General features: G+C 34.4%; 1 protein-coding gene across 2 annotated transcripts in view; it reads left to right on the top strand.

The window, feature by feature from the left end:
• Window positions 1-14,866, top strand: part of LOC118199314 (uncharacterized) — a 135,227-nt gene that overhangs the window by 97,759 nt on the left and 22,602 nt on the right. For both annotated transcript variants that reach the window (XM_085813253.1, XM_085813252.1), the window contains exon 2: window positions 11,885-12,007. In XM_085813253.1, the coding sequence (XP_085669379.1) occupies window positions 11,885-12,007 (123 nt within the window). The remainder of the gene's footprint in view (window positions 1-11,884; window positions 12,008-14,866) is intronic.

The following is a 14,866-nucleotide window of genomic DNA, read 5'->3' as shown; positions in this document are numbered from 1 at the left end:
AACAACACTATCAAGACCAGGATGTAACTGAGTAATTCTACCCATTTTCCATTTAGTTGGAGGTAAGTTATCCTCCTTTATGAGACCCAGATCATTAACTTGAAGATTTTTAGTTGGCAAAAGCCATTTTGGTCTTTGTTGTAATCGACACAGATATTCTTTGTGCCAACGCTTCCAAAATTGTTGAACCATTTTTTGAATATGTTGCCATCTGGTGAGATGGGAAACTTCAATGTAATTTGGTTCAGGAATGCTTGTTAATGATCTACCAATAAGAAAATGACCAGGCGTTAATGCTGACAAGTCATTTGGATCATTAGACAAACTTGTTAAAGGTCGCGAATTAAGACAAGCTTCTATTTGTGTGAGAAATGTTTCAAATTCTTCATATGTCAATCTCGCCTCACCAACTACTCGTTTTAAATGGTATTTTGTTGATTTTATGCCAGCTTCCCAGAGTCCATCCATATGTGGCGCACCTGGAACGTTTAGATGCCATTTAATGCCATTATCAACCAAATATCTGCTAACATTTTGGTTATAAGTTGCAGACCTAGCAAGCCTTTCAAATTTAATCAGTTTGCGTTTTGCTCCAACAAAATTGGAACCACAATCGCTATATATATCACTGCTTTTGCCTCTGCCGGAAATGAACCTCTTAAGAGCTGCAATAAAAGCATCTGCTGAAAGATCAGTCACTAATTCTAGGTGAATAGCTCTTGTCGTAAAACAAACAAATAGAGCTATATATGCCTTGAATGACCTAGAGCCTCGACCCTTATTTGCTTTAATTTGAAAAGGACCTGCGTAATCCACTCCACAGCGCAAAAACGCAGGAGCAGGCGAAACGCGACTAGACGGCAAATCGCTCATCAATTGATTAGTGACAGATGCTCTAATTTTGCAACACTTTATACATTTCCTAACTAAATCTCTGATAACAGCTCTACCATTTATGATCCAATATTGTTCTTGAATGCAAGATTGCATAAGTTGTGGACCTGCATGCAAAAGCCTTTCATGGTAATGTCTAACAATGAGATGAGTTAAAATGTGCTTCTTTGGAAGCAAAATTGGATGCCTAAAACCATATGCAAGGTTTGCATGTCGCAAGCGACCGTCCACCCTGAGAATACCTAAATTATCTAAAAATGGATTCAAAGATAAAATTTTGCTTGTACCAGATAATGATTGATTTCTGCCTAAAGTGTTAACTTCATTCTTAAATTCAACATATTGCATTAATTTAATTAACACATGCATAGCTTTAGTTAATTCACTTGTTTTTAGAAATCCACTTACCTGATCTTCTGAATTTTTACAGTTATTTACAAACCTCAGACATAATGCTACAACACGTTTAAGTTTAGTGAGAGAGGAATATTTATAAAATAAATCATGAGCGTCTGTCAAGTGACTGGCAGCAGTTGTAGACTGTAAAGCACATCTTTGCTCTGGCACAGAATCATTCAGTAGTGGTGCAGATAATGCTTGCTTAAAAGGAAATAAATTATACAATAAATCTGGACCACGTAACCACAATGAAGTAACCAGTGCAGATGATAACACACCACGGGTTGCAAGATCAGCAGGATTAGCATTTCCACTCACATGATGCCACTGGACAGGAGAGGATAAAGTCTGGATTTTTGCTACTCTGTTGGCGACGAAGGTCTTCCATCGGCTTGCATGAGATCTTATCCAGGCTAATACAATAGTGGAATCAGTATGAAAATAAACTTGCGATATAGGAGTATTTAAAGCCCTACCGGTGAAATCCATTAATTTAGTCAACAGTAATGCTCCACAAAGTTCCAATCGGGGAAGTGATATGGTTTTTAGTGGTGCAACTCTTGTTTTGGCTATCACTAACTGAACATTAATTTGTCCAGTATCTAACACAGAACGATAATAAATTGCAGCGGCGTAGGCCTTCTCTGAGGCGTCACAAAACCCGTGCAGTTGAAACTGGTTATCTGATTCAACCAACAAGAATCGTGAAATTTTGATACTTTTAATAAATAACAAATCTTCTGTAAGTTGTTTCCACTCACATTCAATATCTGGAGGAACCTTTTCATCCCACTGAAACTGATGTTTCCACAATCTTTGCATAATCAATTTATACCGAACCGTGATCGGTGCCAACCATCCAAGAGGGTCAAAGGTCTTTGCGATTATTGAAAGTAATGTTCGTTTGGTTAAGACTTCAGGATATGATGAATTGACTTTGAATAAAAACATATCTGAAGCTGGATGCCACAGGATACCTAACGTTTTTACAGTATCATCATTGTCTATGTTCAAAGAAACATTTGATAAGCTCAAATCTGGATTAATTGAATTCAAGACTTCTTTGCTGTTAGAAGCCCATTTTCTTAGAATAAATCCTGCACGTGACAGCATCTGATTCAATTGCATTTGTAATTTTATAGCTTCAGTAACTGAACTGGCTCCGGACATCAAATCATCAACGTAGAAGTCCCTAAGACATGTCTTGGAAGCCAAAGGAAAATTAGTTGCTTCATCTATGGCTAACTGCTGTAAACATCTTACCGCAAGGTACGAAGCTGATGCAGTACCGTAAGCAATCCTAGTTAATCGAAAATCCTGAATTGGTTTATAAAGTGAATCGCGCCAGACTATTCTCTGAAAGTCTGCATCTTTTAGTATAATTTGTCTGTACATTTTCTCTATATCTGCAGTTATAGCTATTCTGTGAATTCTGAAACGAATAATTAATGTTGTCAGATCAATCTGCAACTGTGGACCAACCATCAATTTCTCATTAAGAGAAATACCGCTAGAAGATTTTGCAGAACCATCAAATACGACTCGAAATTTATCACCATTTTTATCCGGAACTGAATGGTGCGGAAGGTAAAAACTAGAATTAGCTGGAACATCAATTTCATTTTCTGGAATCAATTCCATATGACCAAGTTGTTGATAGTCCTCCATAAATTTGTGATATTGACTGGAAAGAGATTTATTCTTAATAAATTGACGTTCAATGCTTTGTAAACGATGTACAGCAACATCCCTTGATGACCCAAGTTCATTTCCCGATCTACGAAATGGAAACTTAACAACAAATCTACCTGTTGAATCACGAGAAAAATTCCGCTTGAAATGATTTTCACATTCAATTTCCTCTTCTGTGTAATGCTTTATGTCCGAAATTTCTTCCAATTTCCAAAATTTTTCAAGCTGGAGCTGAACATTGGTACAACTAGCATGATTCGATACAATTGTCTGCGATACACTCTTAGTCTTTCCGATAATGACCCAGCCGAATATTGATTCCAAGGCTGTTAACGAATGACCCGGAACAGTTAAACGTCCATGAAGCATTATCTCGCCAAATACATCTGCGCCCAAAAGAATATCTATTGGGCCAGGCTGGAAACAATTTGTATCTGCCAACCACAAATGTTTGAAAGATGTCAAAACATATCTATCAACTTGATAGTGAGGGAGGTCACACGTGATCTTGGGTATAATTAATGCATTAACTGAAATGCTTGCGTTTTTATAAAATGGAGATGTTACTTGTAATTGAACTGAACCTGAAACCTTTCCAATTTTTTGCGAGCTCAGGCCATTTACACTTATGTTTGCACTAGTGCGCTTTAACTGCAGTAAATTTACACAGTGCTCTCGAATAAATGAGCCCTGGCTACCTGAATCAATTAGCATCCTGCATTTTTGTAAATCGCCATTAATATCTTTAACATAAACAATCGCAGTAGGCAATAAAACTGCTTGCGCAACAGGCACCGTGGCGTTATTGCTACTAATAGCAGAAGTTCCGTGTTCCATGGGTATATGACATTTTTCATCATTTGAATTTTTCGAACATAACACTGTATTATGTGGCTTTGAACAATATTTACACATTCCTGCACATTAAAAATTGGATGCGTTTTACTATCTTTCAAACAATTAGCACATAATTTATTCCTTTTAATAATATCCCATTTTTCTTTGATAGGGAGTTCTAAAAAACTATCACATTTAAATAACTGAGAATGAGAATTACTCTTACAATGAACGCACACATTAGCCACAAGTTGGGACGAAAAAGCGTATCTGCTACCTGAACCGCGAGTTTTAATTTCAGAAGGCAAAATTGACTTCTCCCTCTGGCACTTCGCCAAAGAGGCAATAGCATTCGCTCTGTTTAAAATAAAACGCTTGAATTCAGCGAAAGCAGAAATTTTCTTGTTCGAATGCTCCATCGTCCACTCTTTTAGTGTTTCATGATCAAGTTTCCCTTTTAACAGAAAAATAATCATAGTATCCAATGCTCTACCGGCTGTTTAAGGATTTTTAATGTATCAATACACTGTTGTGTTGTATCAATTAATCTCCGCAAACCTGAAGCTGATTCCTGTTTTAGAACAGGTTGTGAAGTTAATTCATTTAATGCTGCGTTTATTATTTCTATTTCGTTTTCATAACGTTCAGTAAGCGCTTCCCATGCCTTTTCATAATTCGCGTTTGAAATTTGAACTGATTGTAGTAAAACAGCAGCTTCACCTTTCACAGAAAGCCTAAGATACTGCAATTTTTGACTGTCACTTAATGTACTATTATTTCCAACACTGGCCAGAAATAAATCCCTAAATGATATCCAGTCAACATAATTAGAAGTAAACACTGGCAATTCCACGCGAGGAAGTTTCAAGCCGTTTGCATTAGCATTTATTATATCTTTTCCTGAATTACTAAGTTTTCTTGATTCTTCCTTTAAAGTAATTTTTAATACATCTAATTTGGAAAATAGTTCATGCATTTCTATTTCATATTTACTAAACTTCAACACTTAATGCACCAACATCATTTTCGTACACTTCAATGGCAGAAAAAGAATTTTCTTGATTTTGTAAACCATTTACTTGTGAAATTAAACGAGTCAACTTACCCTTAATAATTCGCTTTTGCTTTAAAATCGACTCCATATTCCTGCTGCTGTTTTCACAATCCAGACAAAATATAAATCCGTTTTCCTTACACGAAATGTCCTCCTATACCAGAACGTTAAAAATTGTCTTGACACATCATCCAAAGAAATGCGCTGGCTCACGACGGACCATGTTAGCGGATGGAAAGTAGACACAAACGTTCGTTATTGCGTTTATTAGACTGTGTGAAGAACAAGTTCGTACAATAGATATACAAGTAGTTCGGCGCTCGCAGGCGCCCTCTTGCAGGGAACAAAATCAAAATTTACATAAGGCGCGAACAACGCCGTTTTTACGCATAGTAAAGTATTCGAAACTTAAAATAAATAAATAAATAAATAAATATCGTTAGAAATAATGGATTAATTTTTTTGTTGAAAATGTCGTTTTTTAAGATGGCAGGCAAGTGTAAATAAATACATTTACTATGAGTATAAAATACTAAAGTAAGGTTATTATTACTTTCATATAGCAAAGAAGAGAATAAAAACACCGCTATAAAAACATTGTGCCAACGTTTAATTAGATTAAAATATTACTGAAATTGAATATCGAAATAAAAAATATCATCCAACATTTAAAAGAATTAGAATATTATTAAATTTAAATACTTTAAAATACGTTATATATAATATAATATATATATATATATATATATATATTATATAGAATAAATACATTTACTACGAGTATAAAATACTAAAGAAAGGTTAAATTATTACTTTCATACAGCATAGAAATAGAATAAAAATACCACTATAAAAACATTGCGCAAACGTTTAATTGGATTAAAATATTACGTAAATTGAATATCGAATTAAAAACCATCATACCAACGTTTAAAAAAATTAAAATATTACTTAAATTAAATACTTTAAAATAAGTAAATAAGAACGCTTCGTACACTAGAGCTAAAATGACAGCAATTAGTTTATTGTCGGTTAAAAAGGAGGAATGTCTAATAATTTTCTTACCGTTACAGCGGTTATTTCTTCCAACATGGCCACAATATCATACGGCAATCTCAGAATCCGCTCTTCTAACGGTCTTCGTCTGTGATCTACATTTTCGCACTTCATTGAAGAAACAATTAGCGACGTTTCCTTCAAAAATTTAAAATAAATTTCCTCTGATCCTTGTAAGAATTTATAAATAAATCTTTGATTAGGAAAGCCAGGCTGGCGAAAATAAGATCTCAAAGGACAATTTTTTGATTCCGAAACCAAAAATTCTTGGTACTTATCAAAAACAACATTCATCTTTGAAGGAGACATTTTTGAAGGAATTCGAAGATATGAATTAAATTTTAAAATGGCGCGGTAATGCACAAATTTTCAGCAACCTATCAGGGAGCTGATTACAGCTCATTAATGCACAAATATTCTAAAACCAATCAGAAAGCTGATTACATCACGCCTAGAATTAAAATTATTTATATAATCATACATAATAAAATCATTTTAAAAAAGAAATGCAAAATTAAATTGTATTTTAATATTTAACAGCCATAAATGTTTAAAACATTAGATTAAATTTATAGATATTAAAACCAATTACTTTTAAAGTAAGGTGACGTCACTGATTACATCATCCACAGCATAAAATTTCATAAAATATGATAAAGAATAAAATTTTTATTTCAAATAAAAATGCAAAATTAAATTGATTTTTAATATTTAGAAGCCATAAATAATATTTAAAACACGGAATTTATGCATAATAACACGCATTATTTTTTAAATAAAATGTCAACAAAGTATCGGTTACCATAAATAACTTATCCAGCAATGGGTTTACCATAAGTCCTATTACTCACCAAAAGAAAAATTGCCAAAAACTCGCCAAAATCCGTGCAACCGTCTACCAAAGTAGCACCTTTTAATTGCCTCCTCCGTATTACTGGTTAAATTCCTTTCTTCTGAATGCTCATTATTGACGGCCCTTTCATTTGCTATCTCTTTCTTTTCTTCCGATCTGGAATCTAAGTCTTTTGCACTCTCTCTCTAAACTCCTGCGCGCATGCGCCTGACTACGAGTCTCCACAGCATTCAAAAGAACCGGTCGTTCCCTAATTTCCTCAATCAACTGTGCAGTTTCATTCCCTAACAAATAGTACTCTTTATCTAACTCTACCGGAGTAACCGCTGCCTTTGTAGTGACCACATCAAAATCACCTTCAATGGTGACTTTCGCCAAAGGTAAACATTTACATTCTGTGTCCAAAGGCTGTTTCACCCATACAGTTTCCCCTAATAAGTCATTAGTATTAATCCAAGTACTATTACACAGATCTATACCAGCTCCAGTATCTCTCAGATATTCTCTCTCTATCCCATTAATTACTGCTTTCTTGAAATACGGCTCAAAACATTTTCCTAAACTCTCCGTTCCTAGATTATTCACCAGATTAGCCTTATTCTTTTCCAGCGAAGGAGAGTTAGGTCGGATATGTCCGTCCTTTCCACATTGGTAACACCTTATTTTCCGCCGTTTCTCGAAACCTGCTTCATTGAAAACTTGCTTTTTTTTAGGAGCCTCCACTTTTCTATGCTCCTCTGATTTAATTCTGTGATGACCACTACTTTTCTGATTATAACTACAGTTAGAATTTACATACCGCTCTCTATCTTTCTCAAATGGTTTCTTTAACCCCGCTCTCTGTTCTAACTTCCTCGTATCTCTTCGCAAAGCCTCATACTTGTCGCATTTCTCTGCTAAAATGGAAGTTGTTTTAAATTCTTCCCAATTGTCTAAGTAGTGCTCTCTTATTTCTAGAGGGACTCGCCGCTTAATTTGCTCAGTGAGCATAAGTTCCTTAAGACTTTCAAAATCTTGAACTTCTACTGAATCCAACCAACTCTCTAAATACACTCTCAATTCATACACTAAATCCACCCATAACATTCCGTTTTTTCTAGAATGTTCTTCAAATTTTGTTTTTAGTGCCCAAGAACTAAGCTTGAATCTCTGCATGAGTAATTTCTTAATGCAATGAGTAATTTCTTAATGCATGAGTAATTTCTTAGTAATGCTGATAATCATTCCCTTTATCCGCTGGTTCTTTCACTATTAACTGGCCTACATCGTAAGGTAATAAAGGAATTAATTGCGAGACCCAATCAATCTCATTAACGTTCTCTCTTTGAGTTTGTTTCTCAAATAGCATAAAGAATAATGAAATATCTATATTACTCGGTTCAAAACGCGGTACTAGATCTTTCAAATTAACCTTTTCTTCTCTAGATTGTTCAACTTTCGAAACCGTGGAAGCTAGGCTATTAGTCTGAACCACATTCATCAGTTTTAACCTTTCCAATTCAAAAACTCGCTCTCGTTCCCGTTCCGCTCTCTCTTGTTCACGTTCCCGTTCTGCTCTCTCTTGTTCACGTTCCCGTTCTGCTCTCTCTTGTTCACGTTCCCGCTCTGCTCTCTCTTGCTCGGCTTTTTCTTCTGCTTTTCTCTGCTCAGCCGCAGCCCAAATTCTTGCCGCGTATTCTTTCGCAGCTTCTTCTTCATAGTCCTCGGCATTTAGAATAGCCTGCCTAATTTCTCTTACTCTATTTGCCTGAGACACATTTGTTTCAAACTCCTCCGCTAACTCCAATAGCAGAGCTTTAGTAAATTTCCTCATAAACTCACCCATTATGGAAAATTAAAGAAAAATAACCTACCCCGAAAAACAATAATACAAAAACAACAACAGGTCTATCTCTCCAAAACTGAATAATTCCCTAACAATTCTGAACGCAAATTGCCTTACAACACTTAATGGTAATACCTATGCCTACAAACAAAGCGTATATAAAAAAAAATGCTAATTAAGAGGCAACCGTTTCCTGCTCTATATCCAATATAAGCCTAGTCTCGAATAACTGGCATAACTTCTCCAAAATCACAAAAATGGTACTCACCAATTTTGAAGACGCCTTCGATTGACTCTCCTGGCATTACTTGGATATTCTTCCGGGAAATTTCACTATTTTGCGGCACTAGATCACGCTTCCTCCGGTGTTCCCTTCTGACACACTGTCACTTGTCACTGAAGAGGCTTCACCACGCGAACTGTCCTCGCAAGCAAAACTAGATCGTTCTTGAAGAGAAGAAAGTCTTTACTGTTCACATAAAACTCAAGTTCACAGGCGAAAATGCCCGTTCCTAAATTTACTCTCAGGAACAATCCCTAAAAGCTGCCGCCAACTTTTAATATTTACTGCTGTGGTGTAGAACCGCTATGCAAAACCTGGGTTGTGACATCAGGTTCAAAACAAAACACATCATAATAAAATTTATTGAATGCTAAAAAAATGGCTACATACAATTCTGCAGAGAAAAAACCTATCTATATCAAAAAATCAAATTCTATACATTTTACGTGCGAGAGCAATTCGTGGTTCTCGAGCTTGCGTTTTTAACATTGCCAACGATTTAATTATTTTAATAAAGACTATTTTAACAACTATTGAAAACGTGTTTGTAAGTTAAAAAATAATAATTTTCAGCTTATTCTCACGTGACATTCTTGTCCATATTAATCTTCAGTCTCTTCTTCTTTTATGTAACCTTATCACAACCATCCCAAGGCTCTTAGCTCATAGCTTGAATACAGTTACCTTACCTTTCCCGAGGCCCGGTTTACCGCGCCTCTCTATCAGCTGACTCGTCTCCATGGCAACCATCCACGCTCTCTGCGTTCCGGTTGCCTCTCCATTGTATCCGAGCGCAAGCAGTTGACTCGCGACGGGGGGCTAATCGCCTTCAATTGTGATCAATGCTTGTTCTCTCCTCCTGTGTCCAAACAAGAGGGCTCTCTACGATTCTTGATTTTTAGCTAATCTGCTTCTTTCGATTACTTTAGCTACTGCTTTCTCTTATTCATTTCATTTTTCTGAACGAAGATGTGGAGGTAATTGCATTTAATTGCAAAGGTACTCCGTAATTCAAACGCCTTGGTCCTTATCACAATATCTTGAGGTTTTCGATTTTTTACTGGTTCATTTCCAGAGAAAGTTGCTAAATTATATTTGTAAAATTACTCACATGATGATTTTATTAAGCTTATCTCTAGTCTAAAGATATTGTGTTTTCGCCGTTGAAAGATATTGTGATGCTATGATTACATATTATGATGATTTTACCAAGCTTATCTCTAGTCGTAAGTCTAAAGATGTGTTTTCGCCGTCTACAGATATTGTGTTTTCGCTGTTGCAGTTGGCATCGATGTTCCACACGAATTCTATATCTTGATACAAATTTTGTTATACTATTGGATGAAATACTTTCACTGCATCAGTGGTAAGAATAAATTACTCAAAGAAATCTGTTATTTGAACTTAATGAGTATTTTCATCTGGAATTAATTCAAGCGATACTTTTTATTTAGTTCTCACTTTGGATTACTTCGCATAACTCTTGTTTTGCCCTTGTTTGGGTTGCTCTTAGTTTAAGCTACCATTTCGGGCCGGGTTGAAAAAATAAAATTTCTAATTTGTGAAGGAGTTACAAGATGCTCTAAACAACATGAGATAAAAACACAGTTTTATGTTCTCTTTTCTTATTTCCGATTCAGATGAAAATGATACGGTAAGTAAATATTTTCCACATGACACTGTTAACAGTTATAATAAATAAACTTTTAGAAATCTTAAAGATAGTCAGGTCAATTTAGATCATATAATTTTAGATTCAAGAAATATACTCTCTGAAATCAACCCAAGTTCATTGATGATTAACTGAAAGGAAAATCATTCTTTTTTAGGCCCCGTTCAAAATAGAATTGTTTTTCGGAAGAATAGCAAAGGAAGATCATATTTTGGAATAATTAGATATATGAGAAGCAGCGAAAATTATGAAAATGTATCCAATTGTAAAAGAAAGTCAGAAATAATTTAAAATCATTATTGAAAGAAGATCATATTTAAAAATAGAAAAGAAGTAAAAAAATCATATTTTGGAAAATTAAGTCTATGTAGTATGTGAAATTACGAAAATGTATCTGTCTAAAAGGGGGAGGGAGAAAGAGTAAAAGAAAGTCAGCAATAGTTAATAGAAGAATAAATATTAAAAGATCATATTTAATAACATAGAAACAGAAAAAAAAAATCTTATTTTTAGAATAATCAGACCTTTAGGAACTTGTGGATTATTTGAATACAGCAAAACATATTAAGGCTATCTGCCTAAGATTCTAGAGTCATTAGATGTGTCGGGGCAAGAAATTCCTATGCAGTGCTATGCTAAATATGCAGTGCCCTAACCGGGATTCGAACTTAAGATTTTCCGACTTCCAGACGGACGTGCTTCCAGTTACCCCGAGGACACTCAGAAAGGAGGGGAAAAAAATTCCTTACAATTTTTACACGTGAACGGCAATTTGGTAGAAGGGAAGCCTGTCGTCAAGTCCTGGTGGTGAAGAATTATGATCTACGACATTTTAGTTCGGACGCTACTGTAGAGTCATTAGGTTCGTCGAAGTCAGTAATATGAAAAATGTGCAATGCCTTCGCTATGATTCGAACTCCTGATTCCTTGCCGGGCGTCCTTCCAGCACACCAAGAAGGCACGCGGTAAGGAGGGATAAATGACTTATTGGTATAGAAACGAGTTAAAATTATAAAAATGGTTAGAATATGACAAGAATCTTGGAAACGAAACTTCAATGCCTATTAAATATACCTATAAATACTATTTTATAGACTATTTTTGAAATAATTACAAATCTTTTTCTGAAATTTTTATTTGTGTTTTTCAATAAGCGTGTTTTGTCGTCGAGAAAAAGATATAAAGAATTTTTTTATTTAAAATTACTCCATCATTTCATAATTTCATAACCCTTCATTTTCATAACTTTCATTTATGCATTTCATAATTAGCAAAGATAACTCAGTTCTGACTTTTCATATATCCATGATCCTTTGCAGGACCTGCGAAGAGAAAAGAAAATCAGTACCAGAATCAGCAACAGAAAGCACAAACAGATTTTGCTTTTGATAATCCATATTTCAAGGAACAAGAAGGAGATGATGGAGAAACTGTAGACAAAGGTGAGATATTCAGCATTTTAGAAAAGTTGGATTTCATCTTAATATAAAATTAGCAGTTTCATGTGCAGATGAAAATTATATCTCTTATATTTTTAAAATAAACTATGTACAATACTTCTGACTAAAAAAAAAAAAAAAAAAAAATTCCTTGCCTTTAATTTGCACAGAAAGGAAAATTATTTAAAAAAGATTATTTGACCTCACAGTATTGATTTACAGTCAAAATAGACTTTCCTTTTAAATACTAATATTATAAAGCAGTTATCGCTTAAGTCTTTGGCGACTAAAGCTCAAGAACCGCTTTAAAAAAGAAATGCCAAAATAAATTACATCTAGCTTGTTTTAAATCTAATGTTTTATCCTGTGTTTAAATCTAATGTTTATAAATCTAATTGTTTTAATCTATGTTTAGAACTGAAACTACATATTTTGACATTTTACCTTCCATTTACTGTGCTATCTAGAAAAGGAAATTAAAGATACTGTTGCAAATATTGCAATCCTTTATTTTGGTTTTCTGTACTGTTGTAATATATTCTATTGTTTTACTTATGTTTTCATAATGGTAATTTTTTTGCTTATTTTGAGTTTAACGTAATTTGTGGCCTTATCTCTTGTATTTAAGTGTATATATGTAGCATAGAATTATAGATCTTTCACTTCTGAGTGAAACAGTTTTAGAATTGTAAAAACAGCTCATCTCGAGATATAGTCAATTTCGTTCCTGAAGAGCATTTCGCCAAGTTGCAATTTTTTATTAATTTCGTGACTTTTTGCAAGATTTGCGAAAACACATTTTGAATCCCTACAACCAATTTTTTCTGAAGTTTCCAGAGCCCCTGCTACAGAATATAAATACGGATCGGAGAGCTGGGCAGTTCATTTGTGAATAAGTAGAGATTTTACTGTGAGAATTAGTGGCTAACTGAATTACAAGCTAGGGTTTAACCTGAAGGTGATTTGAGAAACTTCACGATTTTTCGTACGGAGAAATTACTAAATATACCCGTTCTCCTTCAGTAATTTACAGCCATTAGTGTGCTGTACGTGCTACTTATTGTACTTATTTTTCTAATAAATTGCTTATTTCATCTTGTTTATCTAGATTATTATTTAAAGAAACATTAACGATACCGTAGCTCAGAACAACTAGTGTCAGAATTTTCGATTTCATTGAATGCCAGTAATCAGAAAGATGGGAGGACAGCTGAGAACTATAATGGAAATGATCGCTGCAAGTTCCGTCAAGATGAACTCTGTCAACGGAAATGCCGCTGAACTCAAGACAGAAATAAAGGCCTCGATAAGTGGCTGCAGGGAAACTGTGTTTTTCAAACATTTTCTGTTCACGGCGGGATCAAGGGCTTTGCGTGCAAGGAAAAATAAACGGTCTTCCATCTCGTATGATAGTAGACACCGGAGCGAACGTGACTATTCTATGAACTAATATATATCGGCAGTTGAACGATCACCTACTGTATAACAGCTTCATTCCTAAATCTACAAACCGTGAATGGAGAGAAAATGCCAAAGCATGGAAAAATGCTGGTGCACATTACGTTTGCATCTTACATATATGAGTACATATACGTAATACATACGCACGTACAGCGCGTTTTTTATAAATTTATCAGCACATACAGTGGCTCCCAAAAGTGTTCGTACGCTTATGATTTTCATTGAAATAGGGCTCTATCCATTAATTAAAAGTAAACTTTCTGAATGAGATTTAAATAATAAGACCTATAATCTATTCGTAACAAAATTACATGAAATATTTTTTAAATATAGCGAAATTTTATTTTTGAGAAATTAATAATAAAAAAAATGACAAACATTTTATCTCACAAAAGTCTTCGTACACTGAAATATTTTTGGATAAAATCAAAATTAGAATTATCATTTTTTTTAAATTTTTGCATTGTGGTAGCATTTAAAAAATCTTTGCTTTAATTTTTTATTGTTTACTTCATAATATTCTATTTATTATTGAAAAATGGGTCGCAATTACAAATAGCATTCGAAAGTTGATAATTTTTCACCAAAGTAGTGGTAAATCAATTCGAAATACCGCTAAATTAGTCAATTTATCCCATTCTACAGTGCAGTATGTGATAAAACGCTTTAAAGAAGAAAATCGGATTGAAAACAAGGTAAGAAAAGGTCGACCGAGAAAGTTAACTAAACGTGATGACAGATTTATTATTAGAAAATTTATGAAAAACCCACGTTTGAATGCTGTAAAAGTTTCTGCAGAATTTAATGCAAAGTTTTCTACTTCAATTTCATCTGAAACTGTTCGACGAGTTCTCAGAGAAGCTGGATTAGATGGGCGTTCTGCCCCTTAAAAATATTTTTGTTAGCGAGAAAAAACAGAAAGCTTAGGCTTTCATTCGCAAAATCAATGATAAATACACCCGAAATGTACTGGAATAACGTCCTATTTGCTGACGAAAGCAAATTTAACATTTTTGGTTCGGATGGTCGAATAACTGTATGGAGAAGAAAAAATGAGAAACTTCATTTTAACTTAGTTGGAACAGTTAAGCATGGCGATGGAGGTGTTCTTGTGTGGGGGTGCAACATCAGGACTAGGTAATTTGGTATTTACTGATGGCATAATGAATCATTCTCTTTATTTAAATAGTTTAAGAGATAATTTAAAATTATCAGTCGAAAATTTGGGTATTGGAGACAATTTTATTTTTAATCATGATAACGATCCTAAGCATACGGCGCTCAACGTTCGCCTGTGGTGTCTCTATAATTGTCCATAGATTTTGAAAACACCACCTCAGTCTTCAGAACCGCATAGAACACATTTGGAAAGAATTGGAGGTTAGAGTACGAAAACACGAT

This window comes from Stegodyphus dumicola, chromosome 3, assembly GCF_044657685.1.
Source record: "Stegodyphus dumicola isolate Sdum_Otavi_A_Nest chromosome 3, ASM4465768v1".
Classification (NCBI taxonomy): domain Eukaryota; kingdom Metazoa; phylum Arthropoda; class Arachnida; order Araneae; family Eresidae; genus Stegodyphus; species Stegodyphus dumicola.
This window is presented reverse-complemented; position numbering and strand designations above follow the sequence as displayed.